General features: G+C 44.0%; 1 protein-coding gene across 1 annotated transcript in view; it reads left to right on the plus strand.

Moving 5' to 3' along the window:
- Positions 1-20,929, plus strand: part of LOC124709076 (transient receptor potential protein-like) — a gene marked incomplete at its 3' end in the record, with an annotated part of 289,063 nt that overhangs the window by 265,195 nt on the left and 2,939 nt on the right. The window contains exons 17-18 of the mRNA XM_047240724.1: positions 8,904-9,171; positions 17,546-17,880. Coding sequence (XP_047096680.1) covers positions 8,904-9,171; positions 17,546-17,880 — 603 coding nt within the window. The remainder of the gene's footprint in view (positions 1-8,903; positions 9,172-17,545; positions 17,881-20,929) is intronic.

Consider the following 20,929-nt stretch of genomic DNA (forward strand, 5'->3'; position numbering starts at 1 on the left):
TCTTTGGGTGTGTTTAGTGACATTTCTGAACAGTCAAAGGGACTGTGTCTGTGATACAATATCCACAGTCACTGTCTGTCTTCAGAAGTTCTGGGAACTAGGATGATGCAAACCTTTTTTTGATGTGCGTAATTATGTCCTCTAGTTCTTCCCCAAAGTTTTCAATATTTTCAGCGTTACGTTTGTTATTCTCATGGATGCGCACATGAATGTTTACTACAGTGGGGATCTTGTAGGTCCACCAGAAGGTTAGAAGAAACACCTATGCTACTGGATGAGCTTAAGTCAAAACTGAATCCAGTATGTTACTGTTTATGATAAAACCAGTCCCCAGATGTGCAACATTCTTCTTTTTCCTTTGTCCTAGCTTGCGTTTCATAATGCGATATCCCTATGAATCTGAAAGATGTTCATCTGTACTCTTTGTCTCCTGTATTGCTCTGAACAGTATCTTGTGGTGTGTCGAAGTGTGGTGTGTTTTAGTTTGCCCATTTGTGTAACTAGTTATTATTCAATGTGCCAAAGTATTTCTGATTTTATGACTTATTTTGTTGTTAGTGGTTTCAGAATACTTACCTGTATGTTACCCCAGTAGTGTCAACATCTTTATGTTCAAAAAATGGTTCAAATGGCTCTGAGCACTATGGGACTTAACATCTGAGGTCATCAGTCCCCTAGAACTTAGAACTACTTAAACCTAACTAACCTAAGGACATCACACACATCCATCCCCAAGGCAGGATTCGAACCTGCGACCGTAGCGGTCACGCGGTTCCAGACTGAAGCGCCTAGAATCGCACGGCCCATCTTTATGTATTTTGACAAATAATGTTCACAGTTTAGATGTGAATGTAACATTGTAACTTTTAATTAGAGGGTCCGTTGTGCCTTGCACCAGATTGGACACAAAGATCGAACTGTAGTAGTATTTGGGCTCCAACTGGGGTGCAGAAACAACAGACGACTCTGGAATACATACTGATTTGGCCGTTTCATTTTGTATTATGGTAAAATACTAGGTTGTGATTGGGAGATTAAATATGTGTGTGTTGGCTTAGAAGCACTCAGATTGTCGCATTTCCGAGAAAGTGGCACCGCTTAGGATGCAGGAGATGGAAGAAAGTGATGGGGAATGATGACGTCATTCCATCGAGCTCTCCTTGCCACAGTCTTCCGGCTGCCACAGTCGAAAGAATGGCCTGTGTGCGTATCTGACCCAGAAACCATACTGCATTCCTACTCTCCTCGTACATTATTCCAATCTCTTCTTCGTCTGAGACCTGAGTTTCTCCTGGCGTATACAACTTTCAAATAACTTCCGGGAATTCAGCCAGGTAACACTTTCAGCGACCGCCGATATTTCGGCGGGAGAACACCCCGCCATTTTCAAGGCAAACTGCAAAGGACAGGCGGCGTACATGCAAATTTAATACCTCGGTTCTCGGACAGAAGCAGGAAAGATAACACACACACACACACACACACACACACACACACACACACACACACACACACACACTGAACACTAGTGCCACCAAAGATGACCAAAGTCAGAGCTATCGATAGTGAGACTATGAATTCGCAGGTGAGGCAGCATTGACTCTGTTCCTCTGTTTTTTGACAAGGGAGAGAGCCGGATTCCAAACAGAGTTTAAACAGAAACCTCCATCCCTGTTAACGAGGTTGCTCGCTAATTTAGTCTCAACTGCCTCCCTAATGACACTGTCCCAATAGCTGGACGTGCATGCCAATATCTCGGTGTTATTATATAACATGGGGTGACCAGTATCCAAGCAACGTTCGGCAATAGCAGATCTATTTGGCTGCTGTAATCGTGTGTGCCGTTTATGCTCAGTACATCTGTCCTCCACGGTCCTGATAGTTTGACCAATATATGCCATGCCGCAGCTACAAGGAATACGATATACACCCGCCTTACGCAGTCCAAGATCATCCTTAACGGAACTCAAAAGTGCTCTAATTTTAGATGGTGGTCGGAAAACACATTTCACATCGTATTTCCGTATAATACGACCGATCTTATTGGGCGTGTTTCCTACGTAAGGCAAAAAGGCAGTAGACTTAGGTGTTGACTCAGAATTATCATCAGTCACCCGAGGAAGGGTGATGGATCATTGGGACATGCAGTCTACAGGAAACGTACTCACACCGACTTGTACTTACAAGCTAATAGTTGTCACCATTCGGCTCAGCGTGAAGGGGTACTTGTACCTTGGTACACAGGGCACATGTCGCTTCTGGCGCTGAGACTTTGCCAGCTGAGCTGTCCCAGCTTGAAGTTACATTTCGTCAAAATGGTTATAGTGATAGACAGATTGAACGTGCGTTGCGCTATCGACCAACTGTACATCGGGTGATGTATGTACGCTACTTACGGTGGAGCCGGAGATTACACTTACTCTCGGCCGCGAACAGATCCCCATCTGATATGCCAGGATCAGGTAGGAATATCAGTAGACTAAACTGAAAAAGAAAAAAATTATACTACCAAAACTACAAACATGTTTTCAAAAAAAAGTTTGTGAAATTTATGCTGGATGCCTTTCATACAAGACAAAAATTTTCGGTTTTCCGATTATAGTGTAGTTACGTCAGCAACGGCAACATCAGATGAAGGGAATGGTTGTCGCACTGACAAGAGGTTATAAGAGGAATAGCAAATAGAAGTTCTAAAAATGGTAAGGGAGTGTAGTCAAACTCAGGTGATGCTGAAGGTATTAGACTTGGAAATAAGATACTAAATCAGTAAACGAGTCTTTCTTTTGGGCAAAACAACTGACAGCAGCAGAAGTTAAGAAGCTATAAAATTGAGATTGGAAATAGTAACAAAAGCGTTTCTGGAAAAGATAAATGCAAACACCTAATACAATGTACATGTTAGGCAATCTTTCTGGAAGTATTTGAAGTACAGCCTTATAGGTAAGCGAAATGAATACAGTAAAAAGTACACACGGAAAGGGAATTGAACTTAAGAAATTTGATGCTACAGAAGAATGCTAAGAATTAGATGAGTAGATTGGATAATTAATGTAGAACTGGGCAGAAAAGAAATTAATGGTACAACTTGACTAAAAGAAGGGATAAATTCCTAGGATCGTTCTGAGACATACGGCAATCATCTGTTTAGAAATGGTGAAAAATGTGCGGGTTACAAATTATAAAGTGAGACCGAGGTTTGGCTGCAGCAATCGGGTAAAAATCGGTGTATAAGTGGCAGTCAAATAAAAACGAGACGGAAGGGAAAAAAGTACGCAAACTGTTTACTATTTCAAAAGAAATTGCGATAACTGTTAATACATTTATCTCACTGTGAGACAGAACGGACAATGCCTTCACGGAAAAATGTTTGCGGTTGCCTACCCAGGCGTGAACCTCTTCGTCCGAAGCAAACAGACGGTCACGCATGTCTTCCTTAAGGCCTCCAGAAATACGGAAATCGCATTGGGAGAGATCGGGACCGTATCGAAGATGTGTAAGGGCTTCCCAGCGAAACTTCTGCAGCGTAGTCCAAAAACGCCCATGAATGTTGACGGGCGGTCCATTATGTTGCAGGATAAAGCCCGACCTCATGTCGCCAAGGTTGTTTTGACTAAGCTGCAGAAGATTAGATGGGAAGCCATTACTCACCCTCTGCACAGTGCCGATCTCTCCCCATGCGATTCCCATATTTTTGGAGGCCTTAGGGAAGACATTTGTGGCCGTCTGCTTCAGACATAGAGCTCCTCGCCTGGATGCAGTCATCGTTCCGTAGTTCAACCGGCCTCCTCGCTCTCTTGACTTCAATTATTGTTTGATGAACAACCAATGAGTAAAGTTCGGCATTTGTGAACAATACGTCTATTTGCGTAATAATACAAAATCAGCAAATGTCAGTTAAAAGCAATAAAGTTTACTTAACTCAGATTTCGCTCACGATGAATTCTTCTTTGGTAGATTGTCTAGTTCTGTGATGTGGCTTCCTACGAGAGGGATGGGTTCTTGCTTTCATATACAGCGTGTGACAATAATGTACAGTACGAACTGCAGGAAACGTACCCCCACACGTAGACGAAAAAATTATGTTATGTTAACACAGGCCTGTAAACGGTTTGTTTCCGAGTTACAACTCATTATCTGAAACTCATTAATGATGACAAAGACACAAGATCAGGACGACAGAATCATGGAGAATATGCACTCTTGGTGACGTCTGGCTACGTTACGCACTGCCAGTGTTTTGTTTTACACGTCTCTGTTGCCATGCGACGTACGTCATTATTTGTTTAGTGGTGACATCCGCAGTACCAGCGATCATCCGTGCGACTGCTGCCTGCACACGGGCTACTTCGTACAGTTAGTAACAGACTCGGCTCGTGTAGTGACAGTGTGCACAAATGCAGAGATGGCATATGACCATTTGATGCATGGGTTAGATGCTCAACGTTTGTACCCTCAGTAGTTTCCAGGACGAGGACTCCCCGACAGAAAAACGTTTGAAGCCTCTGACGTCGACTTAGCGAACATGGGGATTTTAAGTCTGGTAATTTGTTTTCGTTTGACAGAGATTTAGGAACCAGCTTTTAAATTGTAAGACATTTCCAGGGGCAGATGTGGACTCTGACCACAATCTATTGGGTATGACCTGTAGATTAAAACTGAAGAAACTGCAAAACGGTGGGAATTTAAGGAGATGGGACCTGGATAAACTGACTAAACCAGAGGTCGTACAGAGTTTCAGGGAGAGCATAAGGGAACAATTGACAGGAATGGGGGAAAGAAATACAATAGAAGAAGAATGGGTAGCTTTGAGGGATGACGTAGTGAAGGCAGCAGAGGATCAAGTAGGTAAAAAGACGAGGGCTAGTAGAAATCCTTGAATAAAAGAAGAAATACTGAATTTAATTGATGAAAGGAGAAAATACAAAAATGCAGCAAATGAAGCAGGCAAAAACGAATACAAACGTTTCAAAAATGAGATCGACAGGAAGTTCAAAATGGCTAAGCAGGGATGGCTACAGGACAAATGTAAGGATGTAGAGGCTTATCTCACTAGGGGTAAGATAGATACTGCCTACAGGAAAATTAAAGAGACCTTTGGAGAAAAGAGAACCACTTGTATGAATATCAAGAGCTCAGACGGAAACCCAGTTCTAAGCATAGGAGGGAAAGCAGAAAGGTGGAAGGAGTATATAGAGGGTCTATACAAGGCAGATGTACTTTATGGCAATATTATGGAAATGGAAGAGGATGTAGATGAAGATGAAATGGGAGATATGATACTGCGTGAAGAGTTTGGCAGAGCACTGAAAGACCTAAGTCGAAGCAAGGCCCCAGGAGTAGACAACATTCCATTAGAACTACTGACAGCCTTGGGAGAGTCAGTCCTGACGAAACTCTACCATCTGGTGAGCAAAATGTATGAGACAGGCGAAATACCCTCAGACTTCAAGACGAGTATAATAATTCCAATCCCAAAGAAATCAGTTGTTGACACATGTGAAAATTACCGAACTATCAGTTTAATAAGTCACGGCTGCAAAATACTGACACGAATTCTTTACAGACGAATGGAAAAACTAGTAAAAGCCGACCTCGGGGAAGATCAGTTTGGATTCCGTAGAAATATTGGAACACGTGAGGCAATACTGACCCTACAACTTATCTTAGAAGATAGGTTAAGGAAAAGCAAACCTACGTTCCTAGCATTTGTAGACTTAGAGAAAGCTTTTGACAATGTTGACTGGAACACTCTCTTTCAAATTCTGAAGGTGTCAGGGGTAAAATACAGGGAGCGAAAGGCCATTTACAATTTGTACAGAAACCAGATGGCAGTTATAAGAGTCGAGGGGCATGAAAAGGAAGCAGTGGTTGGCAAGGGAGTGAGACAGGGTTGTAGCCTCTCCCCGATGTTATTTAATCTGTATATTGAGCAAGCAGTAAAGGAAACAAAAGAAAAATTCGGAGTAGGTATTAAAATCCATGGAGAAGAAATAAAAACTTTGAGGACCGCTGATGACATTGTAATTCTGTCAGAGACAGCAAAGGACCTGGAAGAGCAGCTGAAGGGAATGGACAGTGTCTTGAAAGGAGGATATAAGATGAACATCAACAAAAACAAAACGAGGATGATGGAATGTCGTCGAATTAAATTGGGTGATGCTGAGGACATTAGATTAGGAAATGAGACACTTAAAGTAGTATATGAGTTTTGCTGTTTGGGGAGCAAAATAACTGATGATGTCGAAGTAGAGAGGATATAAATTGTAGACTGGCAATGGCAAGGAAAGCGTTTCTGAAGAGAAATTTGTTAACATCGAGAATAGATTTAAGTGTCAGGAAGTCGCTTCTGAAAGTATTTGTATGGAGTGTAGCCATGTATGAAAGTGAAACCTGGACGATAAATATTATGGACAAGAAGAGAATAGAAGCTTTCGAAATGTGGTGCTACAGAAGAATGCTGAAGATTAGATGGGTAGACCACATAACTAATGAGGAGGTATTGAATAGAATTGTGGAGAAGAGGAGTTTGTGGCACAACTTGACAAGAAGAAGGGACCGGTTGGTAGGACATGTTCTGAGGCATCAAGGGATCACCATTTTAGTATTGGAGGGCAGCGTGAAGGGTAAGAATCATAGAGGGAGAGCAAGAGATGAATACACTAAGCAGATTCAGAAGGATGTAGATTGCAGTAGATACTGGGAGATGAAGAAGCTTGCACAGGAGAGAGTAGCATGGAGAGCTGCATCAAACCAGTCTCAGGACTGAAGACCACAACAACAACAACATTGACTACCCCTTATACGCTGCAGCAGTTATGCGAAACAGACATGCACAAGATAGATTAGCATAGACAGGTGCGTCAGTCCAGTGCTCAGAATGAAGACGTCAACAACACGATCACCGTTAACATCACCATGGTGAGGCGGCTCTAACGTGAAACATGTTTATACGTAATACACTAGTTATTAACCTGGAACTGAGACTAGATATACAAATTGAGCATTTACAAATCTCAAATCCTTTCATTATTAGACACTTCACTATTCAGTATCTTCTTTCACTTAAAGTACTTAAGTACTTAAAGTACTTGTCCGCAAAACTTAAAATCGTTTCTGCGAACTTTTCAGGCGCTAATAATGGTGCGATCAAATGATACCACAGTACTGAGAAGCTCCGCAGCGTACGATGTCTGCCGGTTGCAGTACTGCCGCATTTAAAAGAGGAGCTGCAGGCAGGAGCAGCAGCAGCAGCAAGCGGCTGCGGGGTGTGCCGCCTCGTCGCACGTCGCAGCAGCGAGCTCTCAGGCAGGAAATCGGAAATAAATGTGAGCTCCGGAGGCGGAAGCCGGGCGGCGCGAGTTGTTTGACTTTCCATATTGCTGCCAACGACTGTGACAGCGGGTCGCTGTACCACGCAAGCTGCGCGTCTCTGGGCAAGCCGTCCCACTCAAACCGTTTCCTGCCCAGTGCTCGATAGGTGTCCGTAAGGTACATTTAAAGGTACAGTATACAGGCACTTTCTCTACCCGCGCAGCATCAATAAACGAGGTGATAAACAACATCAATACATGGAAGAAGCATCATCTGTGGACTATGACTATTGATGCAGAATTTGTAAGCAGTAGCACACTGGGTGTCATTTTACTTAGATTACGCGAAAAGCTGAACAACGTTTATCGTGTGCAACCTTTGTCAACTGACAAGAAGCCGCTGTAAGTTCCACTTTCAAAATAAGTGTTTCTATTTAACAGCTCAAATTTTAAGTAAAGGAAATATTCACAAAGACTGAAAAACTTCTAATTCATGTACAGAACAAGATACAAATCATTGAATATTTTCTGTGATTTTACGTAATTTCAGAGATACAGCTACACTGAGTACTTTCTGCGCTTTTACTCAGTCATACCTCACCGACATGGGGAACCCAATTGGAAGGTCGTGCAACGGAACATCTTTTTCTGCACCTGGGAACAAGAACGCCGCAAGGTTTGTCCAGTCCGCATTCTTTATCACGGAGACCACAATATTAACTTCGCTGCGAGCTCGGAAACCAGTGATTTGCTGATGAATACGAATTTAGTAAACTAATTTTGCAAGTTGTCTCTTATGTCTTACTTGCTATCCACTTGGCAAATTTCCGGTCAGTTATTTCTAAATCACGCCATTCCCATCCCTACTCCCACCAATTGAGGTGCAACATCATCTGGACAGTCACGAATTAGCCAGTCCCTTCGTTGGTCTTTTGGTTATGATAAAAATACTAGTCATTTTCGATTATTTTCCGTGTCCCATCCCACTACCAATCATAGGAGTGCTACGTATTTCTTACTCCTGGTGTTTTCCGGAGAGTGAATGACATATGTACCAAGTTTGCTTAAAACAGATCAACACATTTAATACTTATACTGTCCATGTCACCTGTTCGAACAACCAGTCCCACCCCTATGGTCCAGTCTGCAACAGGACGGTTACCATTCACCTCAGCAGCCTCGAATACTACGGATTGGACATCTATTCATCGTTTTCGATTATTTTAACAAGTCACCTCTTTCCTATCTCCAGGCCTATCCTGACAGTTCTTCTGAAGCTTTACACCTACGCCCCACCCCGTGCCCCTGGTATTTCTTCCAAGTAGTAAGTCATATTCGTACTGTGTGGATGATGTGGCCCAGGCGTTGCACAGTTATGTTCAGATAGCACTGCTTTATCACCCCACCTCCAAAAATGGGAAGATCTTGGTACGTCTTACCCTCACAGTACTTGTCTTCTGGTACTATGACACATACGGATCAAGAATGGGTGAAACTGCTAGAGGCGTTCCGCAGGTATTCTGGAACATACATACATACACATATCCATTTATATACATATATGTAGACTACACTGGACTGTCTGTTCCACAGTGGGCAAGAAGGGTCGCGTCATGGAGCGCCGGCTGCTCAAGGACTTCCAGATCGGCTTCGTGGAGGGCATCGTGAGCGACGCCATCCGCAAGGGCCCTGGCGGACCAAAGGACGTGTTCAGCAAGATCGCCAAAGCCATCGGGAAGCGAACCAGCTCCAAGAAGAAGGACTGGAACGCCATGGTGCGCAAGAACACCGTGGCGCGAGACCCCATCGGTTCCACAACGGAAGCACAGACACGCCGCAGCAGCCGCCAGAGTTTACGCAGGTACGTTCCGCTCATTCCAACAAAAGAGCCCTCCGCCACACGTCACTTATCGACACTTCGATAAGTACCTAGCAACGTGTGCGATTCACGATAGAAATACAATGTATGAGGTCAGTGAGTTATGATCACAGTCTTAATGTCGCTCCATATCGTCCTCAAGAGTGAGACGTCTTGTGAAAGTGGTGCAGTGGTCGTCGCGCACATACTGTCCGCTAAAGCAGTGTTGAACGGAGTGGTGAGATGTTCCATGGAACTGCTTTTCTCGTTAATCATTCACCAGGCCACCTCATGTTGCGCTGAGGAAAGTTGGTTTGTTCCCGGAGCCCGCAATTTTGGGGTATTCTCCATCTCTATCGCTCACGCAGTGTGGGCAGAGCTCAGCTTCTGAGGTCCCGGTTGCACCTGTAGTGCTCTTTGACTCGGAAGTGGACAGCGAATCCGTACGTGTTAATGCCCCGGGGTCGCTGTTGGAACGAGCCTGTATCGAATCTGCCAGCCGGATTAACGACGACGGTCGATGTTCTGGTCAGCCTGGACGTAGTTGTTAGGCGGTTTCCCCCATCCCACTAGGTGAATACTAGGATGACACCATAGTCCTGCCTCAGTTACGCGATTCATGAATGTTTAGAAAACTTTCGCTCACTTTAACATGAATAACGTTATACGCAGACAATAGGGGTACACATATTCTGTCCCTGGGGTTAACGGGGTGGCAACAGGAACGGCATTCTACCGCCCCTTAAATTATCCAAGCCGCATCCATTAATAACCACGCCGATATGCCCGATGAGAGCAAAAGCACAAAAAAAAAAAAAAAAACAAGAAGATTCGGAAGTGGACAGTGCCTTTTGATTACAACAGTATCACTATCAACAGGGCCGTTGAAGAAAACTATTTCACAGTATTGTAGACCATTAGAATCGCAACATATTAAATACGTGAAAATGAGTCTAAGGCAGAGAAAACAAACCTATTTAACGTTTTTTATTTATTTATTATTTCTATGCTGTTATATTTCACGACATTGTAATTATGTCACAGATAGCAAAGGATCTGGAAGAGCAGCTGCACAGAATGGACAGTATCTTGAAAGGATGATATAAGATGAACATCAACAAAAGCAAAACGAGGATAATGAAATGTAGTCGAATTAAATCAGATGATGCAGGTGATGTTGAGGGAATTAGATTAGGAAATGAGACACTTAAAGTAGTAAATGAGGTTCGGTATTTGAGAAGCAAAATAACTGATGATGGTCGAAGTAGGGAGGATGTAAAATGTAGACTGGCTATGGAAAGGACAGCGTATCTGAAGAAGAGAAATTTTTTAACCTCGATTTAGTGTCTGGAAGTCTTTTTTGAAGGTATTTCTATGGAGTGTAGCTATTTATGGAAGTGAAACATGGACGATAAATAGTTTAGTCAAGAAAAGAATAGACGCTTTCGAAATATGGTGCTACAGAAGAATGCTGAACATTAGATGGCTAGATCACGTAACTAATGAGGAGGTACTGAATAGAACTGGGGAGAAGAGGAATCTCTAGCACAACTTGACTACATGCAGGAATCGGTTGGTAGGACATGTTCTGAGGCATCAAGGAATCGCCAATCTAGTATTGGAGGGAAGCGTGGACGGTAAAAATCGTAGATGGAGACCAAGAGATGAATACACTAAGCAGATTCAGGAGGGTGTATGTTGCAGTAGTTATTCGGAGATAAGAGGCTTGCACAATGTAGAGTAGTACAGAGAGGTGCATCGAACCAGTCTCTGGACTGAGAGCACAACAATATGTTTCGCTCAACAGCACATTTCAATATTTGATGTGCTCTCTTAGTTCTTTTGTCACAATGCTTTCACCTTCTACGGAAAGTTCATTCTACGCTCTTCTGTCGCATATTTGTTAAATTTGCTGTTAGATTTTACTTTAAATCGATGACTGTCAGTTATACAGTAGTTTCGAATTTATATGTGACCCTTATTGAGTGCTCTAAGATAACTATTTCCTTAACACATTATTGGAGCGCTGTCAGCTAGTTGTTCTTTACTTTCGTTGAGAGGAAACCGTTAAAAGTACTTTTGGCCGGCATATAACTGATCATTCTAATAAAGCTGTAGTGAAACTGGATGCGCCTGCTCAAGAAAGAGTCTGATAACCTCTCAAAATGCTGGTATAATCGTCCGTTTTATGTACTTCACTTCCTCTGAGCAGAAAAACACGAAAAACTTTTTAAAATTTTTCTGTCTTGATTTTATATATTTTCAATTAGTGACGTTCATTTTAAGGACGGTATATGGTGCACGAGGCCTAATTGTAGCGTTCTAGTGTCTTAGCTTTAGTAGTCTAACTAGGTTATCAATTTTCTATTGTTTCTTTTCCGTTTGTTGCTTTTTGTAATGTACACAATCTGATCAAAATTATCGGGGCATCCATTAGTGGACATTAATATCGAGAGTGTACATTCTCCCCTTTTCCTTCATGACTGCTTGAACTCTGCTGTGGATACTTTCAATGACGTGTCTGAATGTCTATGGGGGAGTGGCAGCCTGTTCTTCCACAAGAGCCGACACCAGAGACACTGATAATGTCGGACACTGCGGTCTGGACTGAAATCGATGTTACAACTTATCCCAAAGATTTTCTGTTGGACTCATGTCGGAACTATGGGTAGACCAGCCCGATTCAGGAACGTTATTGTCCACAAACCACTGCCTCACAGAAACTGCTTCATGACAGGGTGCAATGTCACGCCGATACAAACAGCCATCCTCTTCGAACTGTTCCTCTACCATACGCAGTACACAAAGTCGTAAAATGTGTTTGTTTCCGCAACTCACTACATATGTTTGCAGGTAATGTTTTCAAGGCATTTGCCAAACCCAAACCCTTCCATCGGACTGCCACTTTGTTTGGTATGATGCGTCACTCAAAATAATTCGTTACCAGTGATCCGCTGTCCTGTGGCACCGCTCTTTGCACCACCTCAAGCGCCCCTCAGCGCTGACCACAGACCTGTGTGTGAGCTGCTGCTCCACCGTTGCACCCCATTCTTCCTGACTCCCCTACACACAGTCGCTGTGGTAGCTGGACTGCTGGCTGATATGGAACCCACGAGTGATACCTTATGCTGATTTTTACAGTCACCCTACGCAAGGCTCGACAGTCCCTCTCTATTAGCACACGAGGTCTGTCTGGTGTTGCTTCAGCTGTGGTTGTTCCTCTGCATTTGTATTTCACAGTCACACCAGCACCATTCGCCTCGGGCAGCTTTAAAGGGTCTAAACGTCCCTGATGGATTAGTTACTCAGGTGATATCACGTGACTAGTCCATCTTCGAAGTCACTGACCTCTCCAGGCTGACCGTTCCTGCTGTTGCTGCAGCTCTGCTAATACACTACTGGCCATTAAAATTGCTGCACCAAGAAGAAATGCTGATGATAAACGGGTATTCATTGGACAAATATATTATACTAGAACTGACATGTGATTACATTTTCACGCAATTTGGGTGCGTAGATCCTGAGAAATCAGTACCCAGAACAACCACCTCTGGCCATAATAACGGCCTTGATACGCCTGGGCATTGAGTCAAACAGAGCTTGGATGGCGTCTACAGGTACAGCTGCCCATGCAGCTTCAACACGATACCACAGTTCATCAAAGGTAGTCACTGGCGTATTGTGACGAGCCAGTTGCTCGGCCACCATTGACCAGACGTTTTCAATTGGTGAGAGATCTGGAGAATGTGCTGGCCAGGGCAGCAGTCGAACATTTTCTGTATCCAGAAAGGCGCGTACAGGACCTGCAACATGCCGTCGTGCATCATCCTGGTGAAATGTAGGGTTTCGCAGGGATCGAATGAAGGGTAGAGCCATGAGTCGTAACACATTTGAAATGTAACATCGACTGTTCAAAGTGCCGTCAATGCGAACAAGAGGTGACCGAGACGTGTAACCAATGGCACCCCATACCATCACGCCGAGTGATACGCCAGTATGGCGATGACGAATACACGCTTCCAATGTACGTTCACCGCGATGTCGCCAAACACGGATGCGACCATCATGATGTTGTAAACAGAACCTGGATTCATCCGAAAAAATGATGTTTTGCCATTCGTGCACCCAGGTTCGTCGTTCAATACACCATCGCAGGCGCTCCTGTGTGTGATGCAGCGTCAAGGGTAACCGCAGCCATGGTCTCCAAGCTGACAGTCCATGCTGCTGCAAACGTTGTCGAACTGTTCGTGCAGATGGTTGTTGTCTTGCAAACGTCCCCATCTGATTACTCAGGGATAGAGACGTGGCTGCACTATCCGTTACCGCCATGCGGATAAAATGCCTGTCATCTCGAATGCTAATGATACGAGGCCGTTGGAATCCAGCACAGCGTTCCGTATTACCCCCCTGAACCCACCAATTCCATATTCTGCTGACAATCATTGGGTCTCGACCAACGCGAGCAGCAATGTCGCGATACGATAAACCGCAATCGCGATAGGCTACAATCCGACCTTTATCAAAGGCTGGAACTGTAATGGCACGCATTTCTCCTCCTTACACGAGGCATCACAACAACGTTTCACCAGGCAACGCCGGTCGACTGCTGTTTGTGTGTGAGATATCGGTTGGAAACTTTCCTCATGTCAGCACGTTGTAGGTGTCGCCACCGTCGCCTGCCTTGTGTGAATGCTCTGAAAAGCTAATCATTTGCATATCACAGCATCTTCTTCCTGTCGGTTAAATTTCGCGTCTGTTGCACATCTTCGTGGTGCAGCAATTTTAATGGCTAGTTGTATACTCTGCACTGCCTTTCACACCGACAGGTCCGCATCTCGCGATGAGTGGCCAATCCGTGTTACATGAGGTGTCCAAGTACTTTTGATCAAATAGTGTAGGTATCCTATTGATATTGGCTTTACAGTCTTGTGTGATCGTTGACATAATAGAGTCGTCGGCCGCGGTGGTCTAGCGGTTCTGGCGCTGCAGTCCGGAACCGCGGGACTGCTACGGTCGCAGGTTCGAATCCTGCCTCGGGCATGGGTGTGTGTGATTTCCTTAGGTTAGTTAGGTTTAAGTAGTTGTAAGTTCTAGGGGACTTATGACCTAAGATGGTGAGTCCCATAGTGCTCAGAGCCATTTGAACCATAATAGAGTCCTGTACCAGGGGAAGGCAGGGAGAGGATGTTGTTTGGTGGCCAGTGTCCTGTTCCTGTAACACAACTGCACACATTTGTTAACATGGTTCTTTACTCATAAGAACAAGAAGCTACCTGTCTTTAACTAAGTTGCTGTGCTACGAGCTCTTCCGTAATAGTCCACGTCAGTCTCACTGGTCATGAACTACAAGTTCCACTATAAACACTACACTCATAGTCAGTGACATGCCAACTAGAATAGTAACTGAGCTGACTGCAACTGCAGCTGACTGGACTCACTGTCTGTGACTGACTAGGCTCTCCTGTCTGCGGCAGCGATCCGAATACTGGAGGTCGAAAGGGCGTTGGTGGCGCATTGCTTGCGAACCTGTCTTTGGCCTCTCTCCTCATAGGCGCACTTCATTCAGCGCCCACTATCGATCTTCTTGCAACCTCTTTGCCGACTGGTGGGCTGGCAACAGCTTACATCAGCGCACAGTTCAATATATAAGCTCTTTGATTTGTGTGGAGTAGCTCAATTTACATATTATAACTACCACTTCGAGCTAACGTGCTACAGGTTGACAACTATCAAGATATTGTGCACATCTTTCAGTGTTTTGCGTTTTTACACACAAAGTGTGGAATCTAGTGTCGGTTACAACTGAATGTGTTTTAATTGAATCGCATTATGTTTGAATACATTACTGAATCCTGTAAGAACATTGAAAAATGTAAACGAAAGTTCCTTTCATAAGCACCAGCAACAAAATTAATCTTTTATTTCAATTGGTTTCATTTATGAGATGATATTGTCTCGATGCTCCATTTTTTCCATCCTGTACTAGATTCTGTTACACGATAAATCACACAAATCGAAAGGCTGTAAAATCAAATAAATACTTAGTGAGTACAATTACGAATAATTTAGCTTGGAACGATCACGTAGATAAAGTTGAGAGGAAAGCGAACCAAAGACTGTGATATATTGACAGAACACTTACAAAACGCAACAGATCTAGTAAAGAGACTGCTTACAATACGTTTGCCTGTCCTCCTCTCGAGCATTGCTGCGCAACGTGGGACCCGTATCAGAAAGGACTGACGGAGAACATTGAAAAAGTTCGAAGAAGGGCAGCTCGTTTTGTATTGTCGTGAAATAGCGGAGAGAGTGCCACAGATATTATACAAGATTTAGTGTGGACATCATTAAAACAAAAGCGTTTCTCGTTGCCGCAGGATCTTCTCGTGACATTTCAATCACCAGCTTTCTCGACGAATGCGAAAATTTTTTGTTGGCGCCCGACTACATAGGGAGACTTGATCATCACAATAAAATAAGAAAAATAAGAGCTCACATGGAAAGATTCGAGTGTCCGTTTTTCCCATGCACACTGTTCGAGAGTAGAAGGTGCAATGCCACTACCAGAATTTACTGTATTATTATTAGATCATGCGGCATCGGACTTCCGGAAAGCGGCTCTCACGTGTAATAGATTTGAATAGACACCCTACGGTGATCCAACTATTACACGGAATTTTTGGAATAAATAATGATAACGGCGCGTAAAAAGTATTATTAGATTATTAGTAGCACTGATAATCTCTTTGAAGTGACTGAACAGGGAGCACTTAATTCTGTATGTTTGATATTGCCTAGCAGCAGGACATTACTCATTTAAAACAATACCACCGGCTGAAATCGTTTCACAATACATAACACACATGATAAACACTTGAACTTGTTTTAGGTTAATGTAAACTACACAAATTGTAATTACTGAATTTGATGTTACTGAGCTTGCATTGTACTGAAGGCACAATGTGTACTGTGGTGGCAGCAATTTTCTTGAACGCTTAATTAAAGAACAATATAGATCTGCTTGTCAATATAGCTGCTGAAAACACTAATTGAGAATCACGTTGCTCGGACGGAACCGAGTAATTTTTGACTATGGCAATGGATAGTAATTAAGGTGGCACAGTACCTGGCATCTTCCATCCATTGCATGAAGCGGCGTCTGCTGGCAATTTCGGCGTTAATTCCGACTATTTTCTCTCGTAATATAGCTACGCCGATACTCACGCACCATAACTTTTCACTGATGTTGCAGCACATAGAAATCACTGGATATGGGGTAATAATGAGCTATTTCCTTTAAATAATTGTTTACACTTGGGGAATGTAATTTAAACCACATAATTATTATTGCCTCCAAACTTTACACACTGTAGAGAACTTGGTTTGACTATTACACAAACTAATTCACAAAATATCAATGTACTGGTAATGGCGTCAGTATAACAACCACTGTTCATAATAATACTCTTGTAAGATAACTTCTAGTTCGTGGCTACTGAAGTGAGCTCACCAATGGACCTCATCAGTTATTGAGATCACAATATGCCGCTGGATGCGGCTACTGGTCCCTTCACACCTCGCCGTTGGCACAAGCAACTCGTCGCAATTAATACAGCATTCCACCATGCAGTGCCATGTACCTCAGAGCAGGAAACCGTACTATTTTGCCGCTCACAGCCCATCTCCGTCGAAATACCGCGTCTTACAAGCCTTAGTGTGCATTTAACTTGTAGCCATACGATAAACGAAGTCCATATCTGTTTTCAACTCACTTCTAAATGGTCTGTCAGCAACGTTACCGTAGCACACACCGGCAGTCACTTTTACGCCACTTAACACTTGTCCTGCCTCAGAGCTACGCCAACTTACTTCTACCGCCAATACTACGCGCCAACATGTACATTTTTCTCATTCTCGAGGATTCCCCCCACACCTAAATATTATTTTACATTACACCAAGTTCTCTATTTACAATTAAACATACCATAGCATTACAATATTCAGTTGCAGTCATTTTCATGTATTAAAGTAATATTACATTTCAATTTTTACTACACATTACAATAATATTTAGTTTAATTCTTTTGTTATTTCGCTGTCAAAGTGCAGCACAAGCCAGACACTGTCTCCCACATAGCGTTCTTTAACTTAGCTGCCACCAGGCGGAAGCACTTGCGCTTTGCCTTCGACTCTGACTCACAGATGGCATAAGCATCCACTTTCTCTGCCGTTGCGCCTTGACTATGCCTAGCATTCACTAGACGGCACGTTGTCCCTTTACAAAGGGTAGCGAAGAAGCTTGACGCTCTGCCAGGCACTTACTTGTAAAGTGCAGAGTAATCGTCTAGATGTGGATGTAATACTGTCTGGCCCGCAGGTACATCATCGAGAAGCAGAAGGAGGGCCTCGACCCCGAGAAGCTGCTGGAGTACAACCCGCGGCTGTCGACGCTGACGCCGTCGGCGCGCGTCGCCTACGCCAAGTTCAAGATCAGCAAGATCCGCCAGGAGTACGACTCGGGCGCGCGCGGCAGCGTCAGCAGCGACACGGCGCGCGCCACCGTCGAGGACGAGGTGCGCGCCGCCGACGACGTGTTCGACGGCCCGATCAGGGCGCCGACCGCCAACGCCAGGCCCGCGGGGGGCGCCCCCTCCAATGCTGCCAACCTCTGGGCGCGCGCCGGAGCCAAGATCGCTTCCAACGCTGGCAACCGTAAGGCCACATGCTGCACTGTTCATTATTAGTCACAAAAGACAACATTCCCTCCACACAGCCATTCTCTGTTTCTTGCATATCACCACTGGAATGTTCAGGGTGTCACAGACCCTCTTTCTCGAAAACGCTTACCCCAGCTTCCAGAATACTCCGGAAAATGGGCAATTGGTTATTTAATTTTTCCTTATTTGCATGCATACACCATATTTCATCCGAGAAAACTTGGGCTAATCATTCTTGCAAAAGACTGTTGGTTAATATGTCACGAGACAACAATCAGTGACTTAGCTCAAACATTATTGTTAATTTATTTTTTTAGTACATTTTAGGTCAGCTCTTAAGAAGCTGCCTTGCGTGCAATAAAACTCCACCCGAACAGCCCATCAAGGCCCTACGGTACCGATCGACCGCCGTGTCGTCCTCAGCCCACAGGCGTCACTGGCTGCGGATATGGAGGAGCATGTGGTCAGCACACAGGTCTCCCGGCCGTTTTGTCAGTTTATGAGACTGGAGCCGCTACTTCTCAATCGATAAGCTCCTCAGTTTGCCTCACACAGGTTGAGTGCACCCTGCTTGTGAACATGGCTCCGCAGACCAGATGCGAACACACCCAAGAGCTAGCCCGGCCCAACAGCGCTTAACTTCGGTGATATGATGAGAACCGTTTTGTGTGCAATAAATAAACGTTTATTCAAGAACTCGGGTAGAATGGTTCTTTAGACGCAGCATGTTTACGTTCCTTTATGAGACAAGAGCATGTGTCTGAGATAAGTATCAAGTAGCCAGCCGCAAACGGATATTGGGAAGAGTTGCTACTTGAAAGAGAGAACGAACATTGATTAATGGCGACATCAGTGTCAAAAAGTCAGTAGTTATTGATAATTAATTCTTAACTTTAGTGGTTAAATGTCAAAGATATCTCAAGGAACCTGTAACTGTTAATTAATTAAGCCACAGCGTGACGTAAATATTGTTATTTAAGTATCGAACAACTGACTTCATAGTTCGAAACGATTATTTCGAGTCGTACGCAAATGTGTACAAACTACGATTTAAAGTTTGCAGTACATTCGGGACTAAGTCAACACACCAGTCGCTGCAAACGTCTTGCAAACGTCCTCATCTATTGACTCATGGATCGAGACGTGGTTGCATGATACGTTACAGCCATGCGGATAAGATGCCTGTCATCTCGACTGCTAGTGATACGAGGCCGTTGGGATCCAGCACGGCGTTCCGTATTACCCTCCTGCATCCACCGGTTCCATATTCTGCTAACAGTCATTGGATCTCGACCAAAGCGTGTAGCAATGTCGCGATACGATAAACCACAATCGCGATAGGCTACAATCCGACCTTCATCAAAGTCGGAAACGCGATGGTACGCATTTCACCTCCTTACACGAGGCATGGCAACAACGTTTCACCAGGCAACGCCGGTCAAGTGCTGTTTGTGTATGAGAAATCGGTTGGAAACTTTCCTCATGTCAGCACGTTGTAGGTGTCGCCACCGGCGCCAACCTTGCCTGAATGCTCTGAAAAGCTAATCATTTGTATATCACAGCATGTTCTTCCTGTCGGTTAAATTTCACGTCTGTAACACGTCATCTTCGTGGTGTAGCAATTTTAATGGCAAGTAGTGTAAGAACACTCATAGGCTTTAGGGGTAATACAGCAAGAGTATGTTCTGAAATCAGAATGGAACAGTATTAGGCTGAGGGCAGCCTTCACTGACTACACAGGTTTCATGAACTGAATCAGAACTAGGCCCGTGCAGTCGCGGTCAAGCCGGGGATAGAATCATAAGACCAGAGTACCAGATCAAGATGACAAAATGGGAGAGGGGGCGAGAGGGGCGGGGATCTTGAATGAATCTTACCGCTCGGCTGGCATCGCTGGTCTGCAATCAAAGATCGAAAATACACGCACCCACCGCAAGAACAAAATAAAACGGCGAGTGAACTCGAACGACGTTGCTATGTTTTGTTCGGAGAAATGAACAGCTAAACTACGACTACTGCGTGGCGATAAATGCCTGCAGCGAGGCGATGACACGGCTGCAGCTGCGTGTCGGTCTCCAGGTCAAACAGAAAGGGGCCACACGTGGCGATGGCCAGACCTTATATGGCTGACGGGCACCACACTCTCGTAAGCCAGTGCCTTGAAAAAATAGCGCCGTCACAAACTACGCGGAAGGGCAACGGGCCGGAGCTTGCCTGCTTGGTCACAGCAACTGTCCATATTCTTTTTACCACACAGGTTTCCTATCCTGTCTCAGGCTCAATAATCGAAACGCCTGGTCCCAATGTATCTCCACGCCGCCCACGAGCAAAAAGACGCTCGCTTGAAACTTAAACATCTTTCCTCGGCTGCTGCCATCTTGAGTAAATTGTTAACTCCTCTCAGAATGATGGCAACCAAAATCTGTTTCCAGATTTTTGTTCTTCGCTGTGTTGGGAATAATTACCGTAAAGCTTAGTTTCTCTCGGAATCTTTTTTACATGGTGATTCACGAAAATATGCAAATATTTTAATTCGTTATTCTAGAAGTAAAACTAAAGAAAAAAGTTCATATAAACGTAGGTCCGCAAATGTTTAGATACGGAGTTACGGCTAATAAAAGATTTTTCCTGAAATTTAGCAACTTCGCTAGTATGAAACCATCGCAATACTGTATGAGGTTAAAGTAAAGCACGATTTCCATTTATTTTGTTGTTCTTGGTCTGGTGAATCTAATAAAACATGTCCCTGACGTGTATCTGCAGTAGTTTTTCAAAACATCCAGAGAAGCGAAGATTATTATACAAGTAAATTTGTTTACTTTCCATTAAGAATGTAGATACGTTTATGTCATTGTTGGCAACCGTTAGTGAGTTGTTTCAGTCGTTCCCTAACCTTGAAACGAGTTAGTTGTCTCTATCGTTCAGTGAAAGAACAGAATAACAACAATGTTAAGTGAGACCACATAGAAACTGCTGTAGTTTGGTATTAATAAAAGCATAGTGTCTGACACATTCATACAGTTTCAGTTAACGTTATCACCATC

The sequence above is a fragment of the Schistocerca piceifrons genome, chromosome 7 (genome assembly GCF_021461385.2).
Source record: "Schistocerca piceifrons isolate TAMUIC-IGC-003096 chromosome 7, iqSchPice1.1, whole genome shotgun sequence".
NCBI classification, from domain to species: domain Eukaryota; kingdom Metazoa; phylum Arthropoda; class Insecta; order Orthoptera; family Acrididae; genus Schistocerca; species Schistocerca piceifrons.